Source organism: Apus apus, chromosome 19 (genome assembly GCF_020740795.1).
Source record: "Apus apus isolate bApuApu2 chromosome 19, bApuApu2.pri.cur, whole genome shotgun sequence".
Taxonomy (NCBI): domain Eukaryota; kingdom Metazoa; phylum Chordata; class Aves; order Apodiformes; family Apodidae; genus Apus; species Apus apus.
The window spans coordinates 4,530,588-4,555,804 of NC_067300.1; the positions used below are offsets into that span (position 1 = coordinate 4,530,588).

Genomic DNA, 25,217 nt, shown 5'->3' on the forward strand with positions numbered 1-25,217 from the left:
GGGACACAAAGGTGATCAAAAGGCTGGAGCAGCTCTGCTACAAAAACAAGCTGAAAGAGGTGAGGCAATTCAGCCTGGAGAAGAGAAGGCTCTGGGGAGACCTTAGAGCACCTTCCACTGCCTGAAGGGGCTCCAGGAAAGCTGGGGAAGGACTTTTCACCAGAAAGTGTAGAGACAGGTGAAAATGGGTAGATTCAGGTTAGATATTAGGAAGAAATTCTTCAACATGAGGGGAGGGTAATAAAGTGCTGAAATAGGTTGCCCAGGGAGGTTGTGGCTGCCCCCTCCCTGGCCAGTTTGGATTAGACTTGTGTAGCCTGGTCTGGTGGGAGGTGTCCCTGCTCATAGCAGGGAGGTTGGAACCTGATGATCTTTAAGGTCCCTTCCAATCTCAACCACTCCATGATTCTATGTTTCTATGATCACATTTTTGGGTTCTATATCCTCTGTTTTTTAAATCCAAACTGGAATATTATGTTAAGAGAAGAAAAGATTCTCAGCCGGTATTCTCTGGCATGTTTTGTTTGGGGGGGGGGGGGGCGGGAATCAATGAGAAAATACATTTTGCTTTGTTACCTGAATTCTCCAGATCTTTATAGGCTTCTGTCCAGGTCTTGGCCATGTTTGCTAGTGTGTACTCCATGATCTGGATGTCAGTGATGGGGCAGTTGCACTGCGGGAACTCCTCGGCGCACTGGCAGCCGCACTGGCTGTTCCTGCAGATGTATTCCCCCTCCCCATTGCACATGATGTAGCTCAAGGCAGACTGGACAAACTTCTCTTGTAAATACTGAGGGAAGATGATCTGGAGACCTAGTGGAAATACAAGAGACAAGGATGTGAAAAAAAAATAATATTAAAAAAATAGTCATTTCAGGTATCTGTCCTTCTTTTCAAAAGCTGTTTCATTAACAGCTCGGGGAAGTGATGCTGAGGAATTAAAAGCTGCTGGGATATTTCTCCCAGAGCTGTTATGAGTGAGGAAGGTGGGGTACAAATTGCATGCCTCCAGTGCAGCTGAGAGCAGAGACCATCTGCTCTGGGAGAGAAGGGTGACAAGTAACTTTCCCCTCCCCAACACCCACTGAAACCCCTTTATCCCAGTCCTGGATCCCAGTCCAGCACAAAGCAGCTGAATCCAAAGCCTCCCTTATTCACAGGTGAGGGAGTTTTTTAATACTTTGCAACCAAGTGCTAGTTCAGCTGTGATAAGCCTTATGCTCTTCTGACTTGTTCTGAGAGAGACTAAAGATGTTTGGTACCACAGAAACAAGGAAACTACATGCTGAAAGAGAAATGAAGAAAGGAAGAAAAACAGAAGAAATGAAAATAATCCAAGCAGGGATTTGTCAGAGCACCTTGCAGAGTTAAGTGCCCAGCTCAGGAGCTGGGTACCCACATCTTTTCAGCTCGCTCCCTGCTAGGAAGGCAACTTGCCAAATCCTATAAAACTGCAAATGGATTTAGTGCCAATGATTTCAGTGGAGCTCTGAGGATTTATATTAGCTGAGAGATCCATCCCCACGACTCTTTCTCCATAGTGAGTGTTTGTGCATCCATCCACCTGGGCAGGGGAACAGAGGACATGAGAACAGTTTGCCTTGTGTACAGTGTATATGTTTTTCCATCCTTCCCTTCTGCAGTCCCCAGCTCCAGGGTCCCTACAGATGTCCCTGAGGATTCCCAGCTGTCTCCTTCTACCTGGCTAGTCCTGCTTGTCAGACTCAGTCAGCATCTGCAGCACACAAGGTATAGGTGACAGGAGCTGTGTGTAAGTGTTTTCCGGGCACTCCAGCTTGCCTGGCCTTCCTGGGGAAAGGCCTGAGGACTTGAGAGAGGCAGATGAAGGAGTTTATGGCTTGAGTACCAGTGCTGAACTCCGGTGTGATGAAGGCACACAGGTCAATTACCCATCTGCTTGTGTTCCTATTGTGCTGAATTACAGTATCGGTGGCTGACAGCTCATTGGAGTGGAATGAAAATGAGACAATAATTCAGAGCATGAGAGTGTGCAGGAAGGGCAGGAAAGGCTGTTACTCCTTTCAGGAGTTCAGGCCCATCTCTGTGATGGGTCATGTTCTCCTCAGGCAAGAGAAAAGTGGCTGGCAGTGCCCCAGAGACCCCTGCTACCCTTTTGGTTCTACTGAGACACCTCAACCCTGACAGGGTCCCTCAGGGAGACCAAGTCTGGGGTGATGAGGAGGGTATTGAAGGCACAGGGCCTTCTGTTCCCTCTCTCCCGCTGCTGTTGCCAGGGCACAGTCTCTGGGAACACCATGCCTGGTGGCAGCCAGTTGTCCCCTTGTCTGCCCTCATCTGCAGCAGAGTGGAGGCAGCTGCAGGCGGGGTAAACGCAGAGCAACGTGCAGCTAGAGAAGAGGCTTGTGACACTTGCACAAGAAAGGATTTCAAACCCAGCACTTGGAGGCACTCTGCCTGCCTAGATCCTGCTGCCTTTTCTGCAGGGCTGCTGCAGGCAAGGGAGGGAACACATAAGAAACTGACCAGTCTGCAGCATCCCTGCCATCACCTTCACTAACAGTCCAATGAGGATCAGCACTTTGAGGTCCCTTTGGTTGTTCGAGTGATGTTTCTTGATAAGAAGCTCAGCTTTTCTGTTGTCTTCAGGAAGGACCGAAGTTCAGTCTCATTCAGGGATTTGTCTGAAGAAACCACCACAGAGGAATGATCCCTTTTGCAACCTTCACACTGACATTAGGGATGGCCCCACATGCCAGGCTCCAAGACTTTCCTTCAGATTGCAAAGGTCTACAAAAGGGACTTGGAGAGCCTGAAAGCTCCTGTATTCATTGAGCTTGCAAGCTCACAGGAGAGGAGAGTAAGCTTCTCGATGTGCCAGACCCCATTTATTCATGGTCCAAGTGCCATGACCAAATCTTTCTACTTCCTGCTTCATGGAGGAGCAACCTGCCCCTGTTGCTCCTCCAGCCCTTGAATATGAGGCCCAAAAGCCTGTAGGCTCTTCACCTCACCTTGTTTTCTCTTAGATAAGAGCATTGTCATGCTGTCTGGTCCCAGCTACAAATTATACTGGCTTTGGAGATTTTTTTTGGAGGAAAGAGAGGTAATATAAGCAACTAAATTTTCAGGGAAAACACTTCCTATTGCAAGGGACATTTTGTTTCTCAGCACAAACAGAAGCATGAATATGCTATGATCTCCAAAACATAACCTGGTCCCATCCTACACTGTAGAGTGCCTCATGTGGATACTTGATTTTTGTCCATAAAACTATAGTTTCTGAAAAAAAAGCCTCACAAAAACCCCAAAACATTTCCAGGATAACTTCCTCTGGTAAGAAACAATCTCATGTGTAAGAGATAATCAGCACACTTAGCACCAATTCAACAAAACAAACAAACACTTCACATCAATCAGGTAAGCACTTCTGCTGGAATCCAGACAGTTAATTGTAGTGCTTAACAAGCAGCACATATTCAGATATGTGCTCAGACCAGGGCCACAAGTGACACACAAATCCAGCTCCTAAATGAAACATGAGTGGGCATACACCAAATGCAAAGCCCCAACTTTCAAACTGCAAACATGCTGTAGGGATTGCATGTGAGGTCAGATTTTCCAGCCAGGAATTTCCCTGTGGAAGAAATAAACTTTAGGGCTACTAAAATACAACCATGACTGCTTTCACATTTGTACTTTGAGATATATAGATACGTGTGTGTGTATCTATATATATATATAAATACACACATATTCAACATCATACTCAAACAAGGGCAGATGCATAAATATTTTTGGGTTGCATTGAGCACCCTTGTGACCAAATCCTAGGAAGGTATTTTACAAATACTGGGCCAATAGCATCTCAGTCAGTCCTGCATTCCCACTCCACCATTCATATGTAGCTCCATGGCTAGTGATTAAATCTTACTGAAATTGAGTTGATTACAGCCGTCAGTAAAGCAAAGGGATGATTAATAATTTTTAAGGTAATCTTTACAAATGTAAGATTTAAAGGAGGCCATAGTGGTTGAGACCACTATTCTGGGTGCCTCAGGTGCCAACTTGAAAACAGGAAAGCTGTAGTCCCAAGGGCTGCAGCAGTAAAGCAGCCCCACAGAGCAGCTTGCAGCTGGCCATGCTAGCTGGGAAAGTCCTGCCAGCCACAAGTAAAACATCCCAAGATGTTGTTTTGTTCTCCAATAATTTTCTTGGTATATTGTAAACATTTTGAAAAATAATAATAATAATAATAATAATAATATTAATAAAAAAATCTGTCGGTGTTGTCTACTTTTAAAGCAACCTCATATCAGCAGCCAAGCAGGGGGACAACCTGGTCTTAAAGACTGAAATACTGGACCATTTTTATGGGGTGAACATCTCAATCCAAGCCAGGGTTTACAAAGAATGGGTTCATCCTCCACAGCAGCCCCAGTAGCTGAAAACACATGCAGAAGGTAACTTTGCTAGTGACAAGTGTGAAGGAAAAAATCTTAGTTTTGAAGGTACCTTATTGAAGAGAAAGATAAATTCTGCCACTCTGTAAAGCACGAAGTTCCTCTTTAAAAATTAAGAGCAGCACAGATTTGGTATAGGTTAGTCTTAGATAACTACAGGCAGAATATGACAAGGGAACATGTCCTTAATTCCCCTAGAAAAACTATTAGAGAGAGATGTTTGGCTTTGGACTGTACATAAAAGGCTTCCTGCATTAAAAGAGGTACATTTCCCCAGCTCTAAATTAGAGCCATTTGAAACATTTTCCACAGAAGAGTTCTCTGTTCAAAACGCAGTTTCACTGAAGCCTTTTGTGAGAGCATGTTGACTCCAAAAAGCACTTTTGATGGGGAAAGGTTTAAATGTATTCTTCCTACCTCCTCATTTTGTTTCCCTGAAAAGCTGAAGTGTTTTGTGCTGTCCTTCCTGCTCTGCCCATCTTGGCAAACATTTTACTATTAATTGTGATGTACGCTTTATTATTCTGGTGCCATATTTGATGGAACAAACTACGTCACACACAATATTTTCTGTTTATTGTCACAACGCTTAGAATAGTATAGAAGGATTTTACCTTATTGAAACAGTGCCATGTTGCAATGTTCAAATATTCTGTCACACTATCCAAGAAGATAACTCTCTGGATTTTTAATTTCCCAAAACTTTTCAAAATGTTGGGTTTTGTGTGGTTTTTTTTCACTCAAATTCTCTAATTTCAGCCTAGGACACTTTTCCAGGGAACACAAATTCCCATTTCCCATCTGACTGCTGTAGAGCTGTTAGCATCTTCCCCTCTCATGTGCTGGTTTACCCCTTTCCCAGGCAACACAGGCAGTTTGTGCATCAGTCCCACTGGGTGCAGGGGCAGGTGAATCACAGACTCCCAGACTGGTTTGTATTGGAAGGGACCTTGAAGATCATATAGTCCCAACTCTTCTGAAAGGGCAGGAACATCTCCCACTAGACCAGGTTGCTTTAAGCCTCATCTGCCCTTGCTTTGAACACTTCCAGGGATGAGACAGCCACAACTCCTCTGGGCAACCTGTGTTAGTGTCTCTATCTATCTCTATACTATCCCAAAAGGATGGTATCCTGCTGGTGGCAGGAACAGAAAGACACGAATAAGTGCAAATAAGTGCAGTTCCCCCAGATCCACTGCACAGCCCTCCCCATGTCACAGGACAGGGAACCAACTCCCAAGTAGTGCTAGGAAAAAGGGAAATGTTCTGAGCTACTATGAGAAATACCCTTGTGTACATTCTCCAGTGCAGGTACCTGACACAGAAGTACTTGTATGCTGGGTCCACATGGATACTGGTTTATAAATCAGTGATACTTTTCTGTCCATGTACCTGCAGGTGCAGAACCTGACACCCTGCACTGTGCATGCATCCAGGTCTTCCCCTAAATCTCCAGGCTAGCTGACCTTCCCAAACCCCTCATGCAGGCATAAAGGTAGCTTAGCTCTGAGTCTAGCCATGGCATCTCCCAAAGGGCATATCTTTGCAACCACAACTCTGGTCTAGGTGACAACAAGCAAGATCAGAACCAGAAATTCTCCCTGTCACAAAGATGCTGCTGTTTTACTGACCCAGCCTGGGAGCCAGAGGGACACAAAGGTAGGAACATGGATTTTTGTCAGCAGCTCGTGCTTGGCTGCTGATCAGATCAGAGGAGACTCGGTCACGATCCATTACCTGCAGCCCTGTGACTAATTCCTAATGAGGCCTCTCAGGGCAGAGGAAGAATCCTGGGTAATCATCTCAAGAACTGCACTCCAGATTAGGCAGCAAATACTCAGGTGCAGCTTTAAAGGTCACTTTGTTCTATTAGGAAGAGCTCTTACCTTCCTCCCTCCCCTCGCTGTCTACCTTGCTTTGGGTCTGTCCTGTCCTGTGCTGGGTTGAAGCCCCATGAAACCCGCATGTGGTTGACCCCTGAGGTCCTCTGTCTGCTCCCACCAGAAATCACAGCCTCATCCACCTTACATCCCCTCTCTCTCCTAAATCTTCCCTTTTCCTTCCCCTCCCAGGCCTCTGGCTCTTTCTCTTCTCTTGTAGCATCAGATGGCCAGTAGAGATCTATTGATCTTACCCATTTGTCTGTCTAGAAACCAATCTGTCTTCTTTTTCAGCTGTTTACCTACTATTCCTGGGCTTTCATTACCAGTAGCCATCACTGCAGTCTATAAAAAGCCTCAAATTGTTTACTGTTAATTAGGTAAGGACCAGAATTCAATGATTTAGATAATCACCAGAATAGTGAAAACAACCTGCCTATTATTTTTAAAGGCAAATAACAACAACAACAACAACAATACATTCGCACCATGACTCAGGAAATGAAACCCAGTTTCTGTGAAGCCAAGATTGAAACAGAACTTGCTAAATTATACTCAAAGCAGAAGATGTAATGTAGCCCATTCATCTGAAAAATTAAAACTTGTGCAAGTACAAGGATTCCAGAAATAAAACCATCTGGGCAAATGAGCAATTAAAACCCACATTTCCTTATTTTGTCAAAAACTTGGGAATAACCTTCATAAATTACATGCCCAGTGAATTCCCTCCTTCTACTGAAGTTGACTTCTTGCTAACCAGCATGTATTTATTTATTAATTCAGTCATGACCTCTATCTCTTGACTTCTGGACTAGCTCCCCAACTGGGACTGAAGCCATAGCTTCTAGCATCCAACTAAAACCTCTCTGACTTTTCCCAAAAATAACGGTCATTAGAGAGTCCCACAAGATGATCTGCAAACCTCTTAGACAAATCAGCAAGTTGGGAGGGACAGAGAGAGATGTGGACAGAATGCTCCTTCAATATTGATGGAAAAAGTCACGTTTATTCCTACTGGTGTATGCATAACACACAGAAGTCATTCAAAATTCAATGGCAAGGACACCCAGATACTTCACTGGGGTCTAGTTCTTTTTGCCTTGAGCTCAGTCCTTGTCAAGCCCTGAACCTGCCATGCTGAGCACCACATGAAGCCACAGGCCCTGCTTCAGGGAACTTAAGGAGAAGACAGTGGTCACAGCAAAGAGAGGAGAGACCAGGAAAAAAAAAGGACACCCCTCTCATCATTTCACCCCCCCTAGTCCATGCCCTGTGTTACCATCTCCCTCAGCCCTGTGCCCTACCTTGCAGGTGGAGTTTGCTCTCAGTGCTTTGCAGAAGGACAGAACTCACAGAGTCCAGATTGTCGTAGCTGTTACAGCCCAGGGGGCCAGTCCGAGTTTCTGTTACCTACAGAGGATGTAGAAAAGAGAGAGTGTTCCCTTTGACTGCAGCACCACATCTTTCCCAGGCAGGTCCAGCCCAGCCAGTATAAAATGACCCTTTGTCACCAGCTGATACAATGCAAAAAGCATCTTCCCTGATTGGGAGAAAAATGCCCCAGACACGACAGACACAGCTGATGTTTGGCACACTCACAAGCTGAAAAAATAAAGTGAATTGTATCTGCTTTCTTTATGGTACTGCATGTTACTCTGGGCTTGGCAAGGAAGTCCTGCAGATTGATGTTTCTCATAGAGGATCTCCATTGGAGAACACCAGAAGCCAACAGAGGAATTATTCTCTGGCTTCTCTTATTGGAAAGCAAGACACAGAGATGGATTGCCAGCCCACAGTGGTGCCTGGTGCTCCCACAATGTATGTGCACACCATCCTTGTGCTGAGGATAGATGGAAGCACAGATGACCTGCAGAGCTGTTGCAGTGGTTGTTGCTGTTGGTTTCCAGCCATGGAGGAGAGTTGCCCTTCCTGACTTCACAAAGGGTGATTATCTGCTGTCACTGTTTCAATATCTCAATTCGATTTCCCAGCCAGAAGGGAGCAAACTCAGCCACGAGACACCACAGAACAATAACAAGAGCTGAAACCTTTCAGAAGTGGCTAACAATGACGACTCCATCCACATCTCCTTCCCTGGAGTGAACTCTGCAACAATAAAATCCCTCCCCAGTATAGGATGATTGCTTTCAGAGAAGGCAGCCTTTGTCTGCAGAGCCGTTTTCCCCATTTTGTATGCTCTGAGCAGCTCCCCTTCCTTCCTGCTGCAGCCCCCAAGCTGTCTCTCAGTCTGTTTCCTTCCAGATGTCTCAGTAATGCCACACTGAGTTTTTCACCTTTTCTTGTAGTGAATTAATCTGAAAGATGCTTAGCAGTTCTTACACCCACAAAAGGGAAATACTTTTGGGTTGCACAAGGTTGCCTTTTTCTGAGACCTGCCTTTCCCTTCCAGCCTCCATCACTGATCTGGTTTATCTGTTCCCTCTCTCCCTTCCAGAGGTCACCACCACATCCCTACATAACCATACACTGAATGCCCACCTATTTCCAGATATTATTGGCCCTGGGGAAATCAATTCTTCAGTAGGGTCCATAAGAGAACAGTTTACCCCAGCAAATCAGTGTGGGAGCAAAACAACCTCTGATCAAAAAACCCCACAACGTCACATGGGACTATCAAAGTCCTGTCCCAAATCCCTACAGCATTAGTATGGACACACAGTCTTTCTCTTCCCAGGACAGGATACAGTACCTTGATTGCTCCGGTAGAGATCTGGATCTCGTGGAGTCTCCTCATGGTGCCATCACGGTCTACGAAGTAGGAGGAAGCCAGCTGGTGCAGGGCTTCCACGCTTTGGGTAGCGTTTCCTGACTTCCTGTCAAGGCGGCTCTTGTCCATGTACATGGTCAAGGCCTCCTCTCCTGCAGCAGAAAGAAAAGGAAATTGCAGTAAGGCCCAGGAGCCTGTCATGTAGGGTCAGAACAGGAACACATGTTGTCACATGTTGCACCTAAAGCAAAGCCTGACACCTAAAGTCCTCTTCAGTGAACCCATCATTCCCCACCACTACCAGAACCTCAATGTAGAAGATATGAGCCTTCTTCTCTAGTCACCAGGCCCACCACACATGCTGAAGAACACGGTTAGTTTTTCTTTTACTTTGATAATGTTTTGGATGCCTATTAGCCTGCATAGCTTTACCACAGCTCTTGGAAAGGATTCAGACCATTTGTCCCACTTGAGGGATGCTTTTCACCCTGGGCAGAGCTTCTGCAACGATACAGACCTGCCTGGAGAAGGTGCCACTTCTATGCAATTCTCTCTGACCCAGTTTCTAGAAGGAACAAATGATGATTGAAGTTGCAAACAGGACATAAGTACCTAAGTGGGTACAGAAGACAAAGAAATGCTAATTGTACCTACTTTAGCTTCCAGTGACCATGCACGGGATAAGTGCAGGGGCAGGAGTGAAGAAGAGCAAGCAGAGAAAAGAGCAAATGAGAACATTAAGGTTAAACTAATTATCCTTCCTGGCTTTTTGTGGTGTTTGTTTTTTTTGTGTTTTGTTTTCCTTTACTAGAGTCTCATTCAGTGAATTTAAGTGGAGAGTTAAAAATATTGTGCAAGATAAATGGACAACAGATGATTTTGAGCCAGTTATCAGAGAGAATCTGGGAGTGAAGCTGTCAAGACCTGGTAGCACCAAACATCCTAAATATTAACAGAAACCCGAATCTAACAAAAGATCTATGAAAAGGACACAAAGCTGAGAAGTAATATTTACCCTAAAGTTTAATTTGTGTGATATCAAGTAGAATAAACCCCAGTTCATTCTTAATATATGGCTGGCATTACAGGAGTAAAATGGCAGAATATCATCCTATGTTCTTAACATCTGAAGCTCTGATTTTAATAAATGAAGAGAATAGATACCTAGGGTAGGAATGTGCCATTTGTACATAGCTCCTTTAATGAGAAGAATGATGCTTGTTCTGATTTGATAGATGAACCACTGATGAGCACGTTGCCTCTGGCAATGAGAACACGGTCAAAAAAATGCACCACCACTTTTTCAGCCAAGAAATATTTTGCTCTTCAGCATTTTTGCCTTTTTTATTTTTTTAAGAGAACATGCACTTGCTTTTCTGAAGAATTCATAGTAGCTGAAATAATTTGATTTGTCCAAATAACTTCTCTTATTGCATTCAGGCAAAGAAAACCCCCCAAAACTAACCAACCCAGTAAGCCCTTTGCTTCCCTGGAAATTTTCCAGCTTTTATCTGGAAGCCAAATGCCTGAAAACAAACAAACAAAATATTCTGGCTGAAAATCAAAATATTTTTATTGGATTTCAGTTTTTCAGACTGTTGACACATTGAGGTTTCAGTCTTTGGTTTTGAGAGAGAAAATATCAAATATTGGTGGAAAGAAGATCCTTTTCATCTAAGAACTAATCAGTTGAGATTGGCTTCATGGGAGCTAAATGGAGAAGTCTGGCATTTGAAACTCTTTAATATTTTGTTAAAAATAACACACTATCCTTTGACCACAATAGAAGCTGTAGCAGTAACAGTATCATCCTTGTTACTTCTTACAAAAACACTGGGAAATTACCATCTTTGATTGCTTTTTGTTATCATTAATATTATTGTGCATTGAGAGGTGTGAGGAGACTCTTTGAGGCAAGTTTTACAGGATCTGAAGGAAGGTTAGAAGGCCAGAAAGGACACTAAAAGGACATCTGCATGGCAGTTAGTCCCATCATGGGGGAAGATCAATGAGAAAATAGCATATTTTGAGCCAAAAAAAGAAGTGTCTTTCATGTAAGAAATCTTTTTTTCTGCATGGAGACACAGCAGATGTATATGATGCTTGGCCTCCATTTCACAGGGCTGTGAAGGCAGAGGGAAGACCTGGAATAATTCTCCCCTTAGCTGCAAGACTCAGAGGAATAGCTCTTCGTGGCAAATTATTATTTATTTTAATAGGGAAGGTGCAAAAATTAGGGACTTTTCAGTCAAGACCAGTTCTTTTCAGTAGAGGAATCCCAAGGCTGGAGATCGTTGGACAGAGCAACCAGGAAACATGGGTTGGGTAATATCAGGCAATGCCACCGGTTTCAGATCACCAGGAGATCCACCCTTAGCTTTTGGTCCCCAGACAACATGAAGCATGCAATGAGAAACTGAGACAGCTCCTAGACAGGAGAAACTCGTGCTCTCAGACAGAGATCAGCCATTTCTCCACAAGCTGCCCTTTTTTCTCCCTGAGGTGTTTAGACTCCTCCATTTGGAGGAAAAAGAGGAAAACAGGACAGTAAAGTGCAAGATCTTTGAGACACCATAACAGGTTTCCCAGAGAGGTTGTGGATGCCTCATCCATGGAAGTGTTTAAGTCCAGGTTGGATGGGGCTTTGAGCAACTGTATCTAGTGGGAGGTGTCCCTGCCCATGCAGGGAGGCTGGGACTAGATAATCTATAAAGTCCCTTCCAACCCCAACCATTCTCTGATTCCATATGTGATGCTCCTCCTGAGGGACAAATACTGTCCCCAGGAGCAAAGGGTGCTGAGCAGAAATACTGTTGCTGGAAACCTATTCTGTGTACATGTGTGCAGCCCTGGAAAAGCACAGCATTCCCATGGAGGGTGCACATGAGAAAGCAGCCCTTAGATCAAGAGAGGTTAATAGACTTTTGCTGCATTATTAAGTCTTAATTTCTCGTTTATTAAGTGGATGCTATGTTCAAAGTTGTCTTTCCTTCAGGGCTTTGCTGGCAAATTGGCTCTCAGCTCTGTGTGCTCCACCCCAGAGTAAGGATGCCCTCAAAATGACCCTTCACCAATCCCTTTGTTAGAACTAAACTGGAGCAGAGCTGTTTTTTTGTTTTGGTTTGTTTTTTTTATTAGGCTCCAGGGGGATCAGGCTGCTCTGTATGTAGAAAGACATCAGAGCTGTTCCTCGTGTGGCCAGGTGTGAAAATAGCTGTTGTATCCTGGTGGGCTGGCCTGATCCATCACCCAGCCTCCTGGGGTCCATGCAACAGCTGGCATTTAAAAGCACAACAATTTCCTGTATGTTTGTCACTTTTTTGCAACCTAATAAGACATCAGGCTACCTTTTCAAACCTTTGTAATCCAAAGCAGAATTCTTGTAACTTTTCTGAGGAGACCTGAGGTCTCGGGAGAGCAAGTTATCAGGACATGGCTGCTTTTATATCCCAGTGGTCCTGTTTATCCCACAGACTGTGATTACAGTGTCGTCCTTGCATAATTCATGTTCAGCTTCATCTACATTTTCTCTGGGACTGCCACTGACAAGACAAAACCTTCTTTTTTCCCCCCACTACTACTCACCATGCTCCAGGCTGATGGAGCATTTAGCTCTCCTCTCCAACACCACTTCTTGTTACAAGCCTCTGCATATTTAAAACTGTTGTGTTGTAGAATCAGAAGAAACAAACCACTGTGAATAATTCACAACCTCACCCAGGCAAAATTAAAAATATATTTTACCATCAAAGGTCTCTCTTATTTTGAACTTCCATGGACATGAGTGGCAAGAAAAAGACATATCGATTGAAAGGAAAGTAAACTCACAAAAAAACCATCTCAATACTTTACTGAATTCTTACTTGGCTGGCTTGGGCTTTGTAAAATATGGTCCTGAAAAAACAATTCTCAATAAAAAGGAATTTATCTTTACATAGTCTTCATTAAGGCTTGATGCAGGTGGTCACTCGTAACCTTCAGTGCATGGAAACCTGCTTTCTCTCCCATTTCTTGCTGATGGAGCAGACTATTTGAAAGCCTGGACTGGAAGAGCAGCCCAAGGTTCTTTGAAGGACGTTTACCACATGAGAGGCCATTTGACTTCAATGGAACTGTGCCAACCTACCTACCACCTAATTTGTGCATGAATCATATGCACACATCTAATCTCATCTACGTCTCACCCGAGTGTCTGCAGAACACTGTGGGAGCAGACAGATGGCCAGAAGTTCCTTCCAGTTCACTACAAACTTCACAAGATGTCCAGGCTGGAGGTCAGGTACAGTAGAAGAAGAAACAGCAACAAACACTGTGCTTAAAATGAAGACCTCTCACCACTGCAGAATCCTCCTCACAGATAGTTCTCAAAAGAAAGGCATTTAAATGCACACCCCAACTGGGTAAAGAATGGTACACGTAGCACAAGAGAGGGGGAGAAAAAATTAAGAGCAAATATCAAGAGGAGTCACTGATTTTCACCTGTTTTCAGTACTCAGCACTTGAATTGTTTATGCCACACCACCAGCAGTGCACACACATGGATTAAGGGCCCTAACTGTTCTGCTTTATTTATCACCCACAAGTGCTGCTTGCACACATCAGCCTCTTTGCAATTCTTGGAGACACATTTTGAATTTCACTTAACAATGCAGTAAAATTTCTTGGCTTTTTTTTTTCTCTCCAAACATCTACTTCATGACATAAAGCAGAACACTTAGGGCCCTTAATCCAGGGATGGTGACTCCACTGACCCCCTGGACAGCCTGTTCCAGCACCCAACTACTCTTTCAGTAAATAAATTCTTCCTAAGACCCAGTCTAAACCTCCCCTGACACAACTTGAGGCCGTTTCCTGAAGTCCTGTTGTTATTCACTTGGGAGAAGAGGCCAACACTCACCTTACTACAACCTCCTTTCAGGTAGTTGTAGAGGGCAATGAAGTCTTCCCTCAACCTCCTCTTCTATAAGCTAAACAACCACATTTCCCTCAAGCAGCTCCTCATATGACTTGTTCTCTAGATCCTTCACCAGCTTGGTTGCTCTCCTCTGGACGTGCTGCAGCACTTCAATGTCCTTCTTATAGTGAGGAGCCCAGAACTGAACAAAATGTTCAAGAACAGGGATAGGATCACTTCCTTACTCCTGCTGGTCACACTATTCCTGATGCAGACCAGGATGTTGTTGGCCTTCCTGGCCACCTGGACAGCTGCTGGCTCATGTTTAGCCTGCTGTCCACCAGCACCCCCAGCTCCAGCAAAAAGGGAATTTCCCCCCCCTCTTGTGTTCGATTTCATGACAAAAAACAGAGGGATCAACAGACTCTCTTGTAAAGTTAAGGAAGAGGCTCAGGAACACCAGACAGGCTCCCCAGAACCTGCAGCCCATGGAGGAGCCCCGGTGCACACCTACACAGGTGCTGATTTGCACGTGTCCTGCTGCAAAGTCCTTTGCAAAGGAATTTTCCTCTTTGTGCTCTGGGGGTTTTCATACCATCTGATAGGCTCGGGCTGGTGGAGCTGCAGCCTGGCTTGATGCCAGCAGGCTCCACACAACACGGCCAAGGTGTGCTGCTGCCTTCACCACCCAACTGCTGACAGCCCCAGGTTGCCACCTACCTCCCAGGGTGGCAGAGATGAGGATGTGGGTGCCGTACTTTTTGATGATGGTATCGATGAACTGCTGCGTGGTGGGTCTCCTGCCCAGGAGGCGGATGCTCCTCTGAAACTCAGGCATCAGGGGCAGTGGATTGTGGAGCAGGTCCCTCCGCTCGATGGCTGTGTTCCTCACCTTCCAACGGGCAAACTCCCTATGTGACAACACAGGAATACAACAGGGGTGAGGCTTGGAGGCTGGAGGGGCAGGGAGACCCACCGAGAGCAGGGGAGAAGGGTGGTGAAGGGGACAATCCTTTTGGACAGCCCCACCCACATGGATACACACGAGGCCAGCAGGCTATGCAGAAGAGGGAAGAGGAAAAACAAGCCATTAGTGCACAGTAACAATACATTTTGAGGATCAGGTCTTGGTTGGTGAGGATGTTGCCTTAGTCTCCAAATATATCTGATAGTGGGCTGCATATATTTTCAGAGAGCAGCCTGATCCTTTCACCCTCATACACTTTGAAATCTTCCACTTCTCCATAAAGCAGGAAATTCTGGTTTCTGTCAGCAAAAGAGCTGGTCAGTTAGACTGAGATCCAGACCAGTCAGATCATTGTTATGTCTCTGTGCCCACAACCCTTCTTGTAGCTACTGTTTTTGCAAAGCAAGGCTGGAGGAAACACTTCCTCCAAACATCTTAATCCTTCAGCGCCAGGGACTACAGCAAAGATCATTTTGAAAAACATTTTGAAAAACCATCTAAAAGGGTTGATTCAGATACAAGCAGAGAGCAGGATGAAAACTGAGAGTTTGCTTGTGTGCTTTTTTTTTCTTTTCTTAAAAAAAACCAACACAAAACAACAAAAACAAACAAACAAAAAACTCCAACCCAACCCAAACAAACCCAACACCTATAATGTTATTTTCAAATTCCTTCCTTCAAACTGATAGCAACTGTGTGTGTGTGTGTGTGTGTGTGTGTGTGTGTGTGTGTGTGTACTGAAGTTAATGTTTGCAAAAGCTGTGCTTTATTGCAGGTATCAGTTTTGAAATGACAGAGGGAAATGCCTAGAGAAAAACCTGCACACCTGCTATGTACAAAACAGACCTCAAAATCCATCACCACTTGAGCACCTAAAAAATGAGAAAATTATTAATGTCCTTTGAAAAATATTGAGCAAGAGCTTCTTAAAAGGAAAGGATTTTTTTTTTAATCCCCATTCTCCTATGGTACACCTGCACTATCTTAAACCATCTCCCAGGTAATCGAGTCACAGGTTTCTGACACTTTTTATTCACTTATTCCTGTAACTCCAGTTTAAGACAAAAATTTAATTTAAATAATAGGAATGACAATACCTGCCACTGCCACAGCACTTCCTATTGATGTGTGTCAACCAGCACTGCCATCCCATGTTGCTGGTAGAGAACCTGACTTGCAGACAGAATTAGGAGATGCTGTGAGTTGCAAAGCAAAGATTCCAAACCAGATTTTTTCCCCCCCCCCAGGTTGATTCTACACCCAGTCTACTCTGTGTGTTATGTGATTATGTATTTATTTTGATTGCACCCCATCCTGGCACCCCCGGCTGCCTAAAAGCTGTTGTATTCATCACAATAACACACACTCTCCTTGTATCTGATCTGATGCCCACTCTGTAGCTCGTGGGCTTTCACAAAGCAAGTAAAAATGCCAGAACAAACCACCCCTCAACACATCCTAAGAGTCCTTATTGTCAGACTTTGAAATCTGTAGAAACTTCACTCCTTCCTAGAAACTCCTCTGTAAAAAGGCCAAATAATCCCCAAATTCAACCCCAGAACACCATACACCAGGTTTTTAATACCAGGAGGAGAGAAAACAAACCATTGCCTCCAAAGATGTCTGCAGATAACAAATACATAACTAATGTCTGTGTTCACTATATAAAATTGAATATAGGTTCTTTTCTCTGCTGTCCCAGAATCTTAGTATTTTAGTACTTATGGTAGAAATCTGTTTAGTTGTCCCGGTAGTTAATTTAATGATAAATAAAAGCAAAGACCAACAGCTTCTCAAACACTACAGAGGTGTTGCTCTAATCATTCCTGATTAAAGTAGCAATCCCAAATCTCACTGAACAAGGAAATCCCCTTGACATGAAGGAGGAATGGACCCTTCCAGTTACACTGCATGAGAAGATGCAGATCTGGAGGCTAAAAGGTAGCCAAGGTTTTATTATAAATAGAGATTCTCATGTTCCTATCAAAGAACATAACTAGAAAACACAGGAAAAATGTCATCTGTACTTCCTCTCCAAAGAGACAATTATTACTTCCTGTAAAATTGAAGCAGAATTGCTTTCAGATCACTTCTTCCTGCAGGCATTACCCATCAAGTCAGGAGGGACCTGAGCCCTCCAGAGCCAGCTGTTGTTCAGAAAGGGCTGAGGGAATGCTTCACATTCCCTGACAAAGCACAGGGTTTGCTTTTGTTACTGCCAAGTTCTTTATTCCAAAGCAAAGACCACAGAGTTGGAACATGCAACAGATCAAGCAGGACTCTAGTGATCTATCCATGCCCAAACACCAGGAGTTTCTCTATCCAGTGTGTGGAGATGGACAGGGCAAGCAGACCATGGAGGGGGAGCAGTGGGCGATTAAGATGGGAGAAGGGAGGAAGAGGGAATATAAGATGTAATGAGCAGTGTGTTCAAAGAGAAAGTGGGGTCATTTTTTATATCAGGTCCAACTCCACCTCAGGACACCACTAGCAGGTGGCAAAAGGAGGAGTTTAAGATGAATCATTGCCATATCTTCAACCTTGCCTGCTCCCAAGGGACAATTCCAGTCACCATTCATGCAGCAGATGAGCCCTTAGCAGAATCCATGCCTAAAACATCCTAGTGAGGGAGGATTTTTTTCCTGTGTGCCATCCCTCCCCAGGGCTTCCTGCTCCCAGGGCATATCACTGAGGTGAAAGCCCAATCCTGTTATACTCTCTAAGTGCCTGGATGTGTGGTTTTCATAGCTGATGAGAAAAGCTGAGCAAATACCTTATGATGAATAATTTATGCAACTAACTTAGATGTTTATCTTCTGCTCATAGAATATCCATGAGCCAGTTGCAAACTCCTCTAATTTATGCATTATTTGAATTTACTTAGTGACATTTTTTAAGTTTGGTTTGTTTTTTTTTTAAGTTTTGCATACCCTTTGCATGTATTCTTACTTCATGTGTTGTTGATTGGTTGGAATTGGTCAAGCAGATGATATGGTATTGTGAAGCTTCCTGATTAATAACACAAATACATTTTAAACTTGACTTCCCCAGTTCCAAAACGTCTTCCATTGAAAGCAGCCCTCTAAATGCTAGAAGTCTTCCATGCAACCTAGAGAACTCTGTGCTGTAAGATGTACCTGAGGCCAAGGTTGGGGTAGCTTTGGAAAATAGACTGAACATGCATGGGTATGGTTAGTGAAATCATTTAGAATTACTGAGGTGATAAAAAAAAAAAATACCTTTGCATGGAACAGTATAGCTCCAGCCTCAGGGAATGATCCAACCTGTAACTCCTGACATCTCTGCAGAAACATTGCCAAGAACAGGCTGTGAGCTCTCGATGCTAAACTTCATTGCATTTGCTGCAGAAGCAGCTGCCATGGGCCAAAGCAGAATCCATGGCTCTGGGCTAATGACACCAGTCTCTGTGCCATTTTCTGCAAGCACAGGTGAGGCCTCTACAGGTCTCAGTGTACTTAATAAAAGTTAAATATTGCCCTGTTGCTTGCTCACTTTCCAGGTGAAGAAGTTGCAATGGCTTGATCAGGATTATGATGACACCCCATGATACAGTTAGGATTAGTGTAGTCTTCTGACCCTCAGGGGAAATCTCTAGTGAGGACCTGAACTTCTGCCTGTGGGGAAGCTTTTAAGGGCTTTGAAAAGATGAGAAACCTCTTAGCAAGGAAGGGGAAGAGTCTGTATCCCTGGTTCAGAGACAAGGTAAGGAAAAACCATGACCTCATGTCTGAGCAGTGGGGTAGAGACACTTGTTTGTGCTCTCCTCTCACCAAAGTAGACATCCCACGCTGATGTGGGGTGCACATGGAAACATTCCTGCTAGGTCTGTGGAGGGGGATCTGTTCTGCTGCCTGGTGAAAGCACCAAGAAGCCTGCTCTTCTAACAGCTGGGAGGGTTAGGAAGGGCTAGGGCCCAAAGGGAAAGGGAGGTGAGAAAAGAAAGGGATGAAGTCCTGCCTCAGGGAGGCAGATCCACACATTCCAGGCCTTCCTCCCTGTCACAGTAAGTGAATAGATTTTATTTGGTTACAGCTATATCTGAGAAAATCCTTGCCCCTTCAGAGCCTGTGTTCATCAGCTCACCATCAGGGCCCTGCATGTCAGACAGAGGGAGCCTCTGAGGGTGTCTCAGTTTTCATTATGATCCCTCCATGGAAACAGGAAAAAAAAAGGGGAAGAAAATGCTGAACAGGGAGGAAAAGCCAAAAGCCTGGAATGGGTATATCACCCAGACTGCACCAGCAGAGATGCTAGGAGAATCCAAGGGCATGAGCATCTCTACCCAGGGAGGGAAGTCTGAAAGAAGAGGCCATCTGAGCAAATTAAATTCCCCATTTTCAAATGGCCAAGACCACCAAAGGATGTAAGTAAAGAAACAAGTTCAGTACAGACCTCAGGGGCTGGTGCTTGAAACCAAAGAGAAATTAAATGCATTAAACAACGATCCAGACAGAGTCTGTTTGAAAAAGGGAAACAGAAAGCAGAGGACGAAGACACTGAGCAAAGCCTGCAACTGTCATGCTAACTAGAACACCCAGCCACCTCCTGCTCCTGGATGCATTACCTGCAGGGCATGTAGTGCATCCCACCCAACACATGCCCAACCAGGACCAGCCCCACCACTCCCTGGGAACTTGGCAAGAAGGCACCAGCTCTTTTCTGCTCAACAGGGTTGTGGGTTTTTTTGTTGTTTTTTTTTAGATCACAGCTCAAAAGCCACCAGCTGCCCCATAGGTGATGAGAAGATGAGCAGACAGAGGCTGTTTAAAGGCAACAGCCTCCTCAGTAACAGCAAAATACAAACATTGCTTAAAATCCTCTACCTGGCATGTCACACACACACACTATTGACTCTGGCATCAGCAGAATCCCTAGTCAGACAGAAAAGTCCCAGAGCCTTCTTGGTCACTTGGATTTTGGTGTATATGCAATGGCATCTGCCTAGACATGTCTCTGCCCCTTATCATCAACCAAGCACCTCACAATCATTAAGACAGACTTCTTGGACACCCCTCTGTCAGAAGCAGACAAGTGCTATTAGCTGTGAGAATGAGCAGGTACCAAAACAGATGGATTTTAGGCTTTGCCCAGGTATAAAGCAAGTTTTGTGTTAGCATTAGGAACTTTGGACTAAGTCCTCCAGAATCCTCACAGATGCTCCTACAACAGAGCTGCTGGTTCCGTTTTGGCTTGTCTCTGCCTTTCTCAGCTTAGTTGTCCCAGTCACAGGCTGCCCACAGCAACAGTTCTCTTCAGTCCTCAAGGGCGACAGCTCTGCCAGGTGACTCTGAGCCCTTGACTCTGCAAACAGTGCCACGGGGACAGGGTACCAGCATGACAACAGCATTCCCATGCTTATCTTTTCCTGCCATGTGAGTCTGTGCCGGGTATCAGTGATCATGGCAGGGTCAGGGATGTTTTATTTCTAGTCTGTGCCCTCGAAACGCCAGACAGCCCCAGGCTGAGCACTGCAATATTCCTTTAGCAGCTTCCTCTGCAGCTTGGCTGCTTCTCTATCTAGGCCAGCATGAAGAAGTCTGTCTTCAAAGCTGAGCTTTTCAAAGGACCTACAAGAATTAGTTTCCTGTGAGGGTTTGGCACTCATCCCCCCTAATCTATTTAAGAAAACTCCAGCCTGTACATTTAAACTAGGTCCAAATTAACAGAGGATGAACCTCTGAGGTAAGAAATATATAAAAAAATACTAACATTTAATTCCAGAGAAGTATGAAAAAGAAATCACTTAAGCTGAAAGTCTGACAGCATTTTGCATAACAACCAGGCAAAGAGACAGGCTGACATGACAGCTGGCAGGTGAAGAAGATAAATAAATAGATTATTGATCTATTGATAAAAGCTGTGCTGTCTGCAGCAGTTTATTCTTCTGCAGACATCACCCTGCTAAGGACTGAAGCTGAGGAGAGGACCATCAGTGCTTGGATCATTCAGCAGAATCCTATGGCAGAAACACAACAGGGCTGTTGGATTATTAACTCCTTCACCTCTCTCCACAGGGTAATGGAAGAATCTGCTTTGTTTTTTCCCCTTGGTCTATACTTTGGCCATGTGTTTGCTGTTGAGGTGCCTGAAACCTCAACTACTTCCTCTTTTGTGGGCAATCATTTCAGCCTGTTGCATTTTCCTGTTACAGAGAGTTCTGGCTTCATCTCTGATATTTTTCCTAAAAATATTAAATTGTTCCAGGACTGAAAACATGGGGATTTTAGTTTTCATAGAAGGAGAGAAGGCTAAATGACAGATCCAGAATGAAATGTAGTTTGCAAAAAAAAAAAAAACAAAACAAAAAACAAAAGAAAGAAGATTATTTCAAAGTTAGGAGAATTTCATGCAGCCTTGAATGTATCTTGGCAAATAGATTGTTCCAGCAGCAAATTAAAATCCAATCAGATAGACATGACTCTGAGTCTTGTGTTCTCTGTTAGGATGGGACTGCACTTGGCTCTCTTAGGAGGCAACAGGTAATTGTTGGGTGCTGAAAAGATAAATTTGTTTAAAAAAAAACAGAAAAAAAAAAGCTGGAATAAATGTATTAGTAGAGACTCAAAGCATAGTGATTCAGCATAGTTAAGTACAAGTTAAAAGACAGGTCATTAAATTTGCTTATTATTAGGTTTGCTCATTATTAAATTTGATCATAGCTGGGATATGGGTATGATTCCTGCCTCAGACTTCAACTCTAAACAGAGCTGCCACTACAGTCAGACAGGGCAGGTTCTACCCCTTCAGTTGAATGAGGTCGCCTCCAAGTTACATGTCTATGCATCCTAACAAACAGCAACTTCTTCAACAGAGTGAAATCACCAGATCTCTCTGGCAGAAGGGTTGGACACAGAATCATAGAATGGTTGGGGTTGGAAGTGACCTCTGGAAATCACCTAGTCCAACCCTCCTGCTAGAGCAGGATCCCCTAGAGCAGATCACACAGGAACACATCCAGGCAGGTTTGGAATGTCTCCAGGGATGGAGATACACAACCCTCCTGGGCAGCCTGTCCCAGGGCTGTTACTCTCAGAGTAAAAAAGGATTTGCTTATATTGAAGTTAAACCTCCTGTGTACCAGTCTGTTACTATTGCCCCTTGTCCTGTCACTGGACACCACTGAGAAGAGTCTGGCCCCATCCACCTGACACCCCTTTCTAGATATTTAGAAACATTAATGAGATCTCTCCTCAGCTTCCTTTCCTCTAAGCTGGACATGTCCAGCTCTCTCAGCCTTTCCTCATATGGAATGGGATGTTTACTCCACTCAAATGTTCCCAGAACCTTCCCTGTGCAGATTTCTTTGCAAACAGCACACGCTTCAGGCACAAGAGATAATCCTTTCCAACACCAGCCTACTTATGTCTTCTCCACCCTGGAGACTTGCTGGTAAGTAGTTCCCATTACTGTTAACACCATTCAGCACTGGGCTGATGGCACTTCCTCTATGCCACTACAGGTTACATGGTGGTTGATAGTAGCTGCTAGAAGCAAAATTAACATCTCCACAAGAGCTCCCAGTGTCGTTAACGCTGCTGCAGCTTAACAAACGTTATCAACAGGAGGAAGTGTTCTGTTCTGTTGCTGTTTTCTTCCTAAAAAGTTACCTAGAGCAGACATGGTTTATTAAGCTACTAAAAAGCTGCAGAGTCCTGTGCTCCAAGCACTGGAATGGAGAACAGAGACACTTATTCCTTCACTGTGAATTATGATAAAAATCACAAGAGATGCAGAACAATTCTCTACTAAAATACCTGAGGTAGCCTAGAGAAACTCATCCATGAATCAGGCATTTTTAGTTCTACAGTTATGATTACAACACTGACACTATTTTTCATAGCATGGTCTCTTGGGTTTATGTTTCTAGGAGTTTGACCCAGAATTTGGGATCAAGCAGATCCTGGGAAGTCAAGGAGTTGTCAAGAAGATGCTTTCAAAGAACAGCAGTTTTGAAGCAATGGATGGAAACAGTTGAGTCATTGAAGGAATATTGGAAAAATTTGAGAAAACCTGGGAGAATTTGTATGATTTTAGGTTCTCCACAATTCTTCCAATTCTTTTCTTGTACTCTCACTTGCTCAACACACAATCCCTGTCTAGAAAGCCAGTTTGATTCAGCCAGCATTCTCTTCAGGTTGGAAGAGAAACCAAGACATGGGATGGTGAGACAATTAGCTAAGCCTGGATAGTGATACAGGGCAGGGAAAAGGTCTCAAATTGTTCAGTCTTGCTCTGTCAAAACTGCTATGGGGAAAAAACAAACACACACAAAAAAAAGAGACCTTTGCACATTTGGACTCTAGTAGGTTGGAGCATTAAACTCTTAATGAAGTCCCTCCTCTTATGGCTAAATAGTACATTAAAGTATTTACATTTGTTATTTTTGGAATGAAGTTATAAATGGAAGGTAGGCAGAGAGATTTTAATTCACAGAGCAGACCACAAATCACCCAGGGGAGGACTGGTCCATGTTAAGTCACTCTTTACCCCATGGAGCCCCTCAGCAAGCTAGGCTTGCCTGCCCCAAAATCCACCATCTAGATAGGATCACAACTGCCTGCCAGTGTTCACATGAACACAAGAGCCTGGATCAAAGGCTGCAACAAGAACATAGTCTGAAACAAGTAACTTCATTAAATTGACCTTGTTTCATTTCCTGCAGATACAGGTGTGTGCACTACAGGCTTATTTTCCTTATTTCAGCTGTAGCAATCTGGTAACCTCAGCCTGTGACACCACAGCCCCAAGTTTCTCTTTGCTTAACAACATTCACACTTAATTCAGATGAAAATACTGAGAAATGTGGCCTTGAAGCTCCATTTTTTATGCTACAGTCTAAGGTAGCTGCCCACTTCACTACTGGCAACTGAAGCACAACATTTCTCAATACTGGGAAGTATCAGAAATTCAGCCTTGATTGCTCTTTTCCTTAAAAAGCAGAGAGTTTTCTCCACCACAGCATGCAGCCATGTTTCAAAACTTGGACTGTTGTTAGAAAATGGAGCCATCACCCCCCTCTGGTCAGTTAGGCTTCTCAGTTGGCAAAGGCTCAAATTCATCATGTCAGGAGGAAAAGAAAATAAAAGAAAAAAAGAAATAATGTTTAAATCCCAGGTGCCTCCCACACTCAGCTGTGCCCTCAAGGCAGCCCTGGCAGAGCCACCTGGGCACAGCAGGGGCAGACAGTGACGGGAAAGCTGTCCCCTCCTGCCCACACCCTCACCCCTGAGTCATTCTCAGCTGATGGAGACACAAGTGATCATGCAAAGCGGGTGCTGGTGGGCAGCTTGGATGCCTAAAGACAGCCAGTTGGCAAAGCCACCTGCTTCTACCAGGGATCTCACAGAGCAGGCCAGCTGAGGGGCTTTTATCCAGGTTAAGTGAAGTGGAGGGGGTCCAGCCCCTCCAGATGGAAGAGTGTGCTCCAGGCTGCATGTAGAGAATATGTGGGGAAATCAGGACTTGCAGAGATGCAACAGGACAGAGGGACCAATCCCTGTCTCCTCCTAAAGGCATAGCCAGATCCAGCACATGGTCACCAGCCTCAGAATAACCCAGGAGATGTGATGAGGACTGGCATCCTTCACTACCCAGCCCTTGCAAGGAATCTTACAGAAAGCATTTGTGAGTATGTGGGGGAGGTACGAGAGTGCAAGTGAACAAAATCTGTCTTGCTGTTGTAAAATAAAACCACCCTCCCACACTGATCCTTGCTACTTCATTCCTGTAGTGTTGTGACATTACTTCCTCCCGGTTCATTTAGGAAAAAATGGTGCTTCCTCCTCACAGTTCCTCAGGACACCCATTTCTGTGCCTTCACCCTGAGAGCTCAACATCCCTTGGGCTTTCAAGCTGTGCTGTTACATTCAGGCCACTCACCAAGGGTTGCTATTTTAACAGTGACATCCCAGCAAGCAGGGATAAATGTGGTAGCTAAATGCAGAGGCTGTCCTCTCAGCATAGGATTCAGATGGTATCTGAGCCTGAAATTCCTGGCAAGAGGCATAAGGTGAGAGGTGAAGGACTAAAAAAATTAGGCTGCAGAGTGTAGCTGCAGCAAAATTCAAGCCATCCAGAATCAGAGACATTTGTGCTTTGTTCAAGATTAAAAAGAAATGCTGTTCCAAAAAGCCTATGACAATTCAGTATTACCATCAACTTGAAGAAATTTTCTTTAGGAAAAAGGTGACCCATTTCCTCAGACTACATCCCTCTTTAGCAAAAAAACCCTGAACACAAGCAGTGAGAAAGTCTTGAACATTCCCTGGTTGCTCCAAAATCTCAT

The 25,217-nt window shown here is 44.3% G+C and overlaps 1 protein-coding gene across 1 annotated transcript in view; it reads right to left on the reverse strand.

Moving 5' to 3' along the window:
• The window catches only part of BRINP1 (BMP/retinoic acid inducible neural specific 1), an 86,802-nt gene that overhangs the window by 12,595 nt on the left and 48,990 nt on the right, over positions 1–25,217 (reverse strand). Inside the window, exons 3-6 of the mRNA XM_051636916.1 lie at positions 14,665–14,855; positions 9,033–9,202; positions 7,627–7,732; positions 577–813 (exon numbers count right to left, since the gene is read on the reverse strand). Of these exons, the coding sequence (XP_051492876.1) occupies positions 577–813; positions 7,627–7,732; positions 9,033–9,202; positions 14,665–14,855 (704 nt within the window). The remainder of the gene's footprint in view (positions 1–576; positions 814–7,626; positions 7,733–9,032; positions 9,203–14,664; positions 14,856–25,217) is intronic.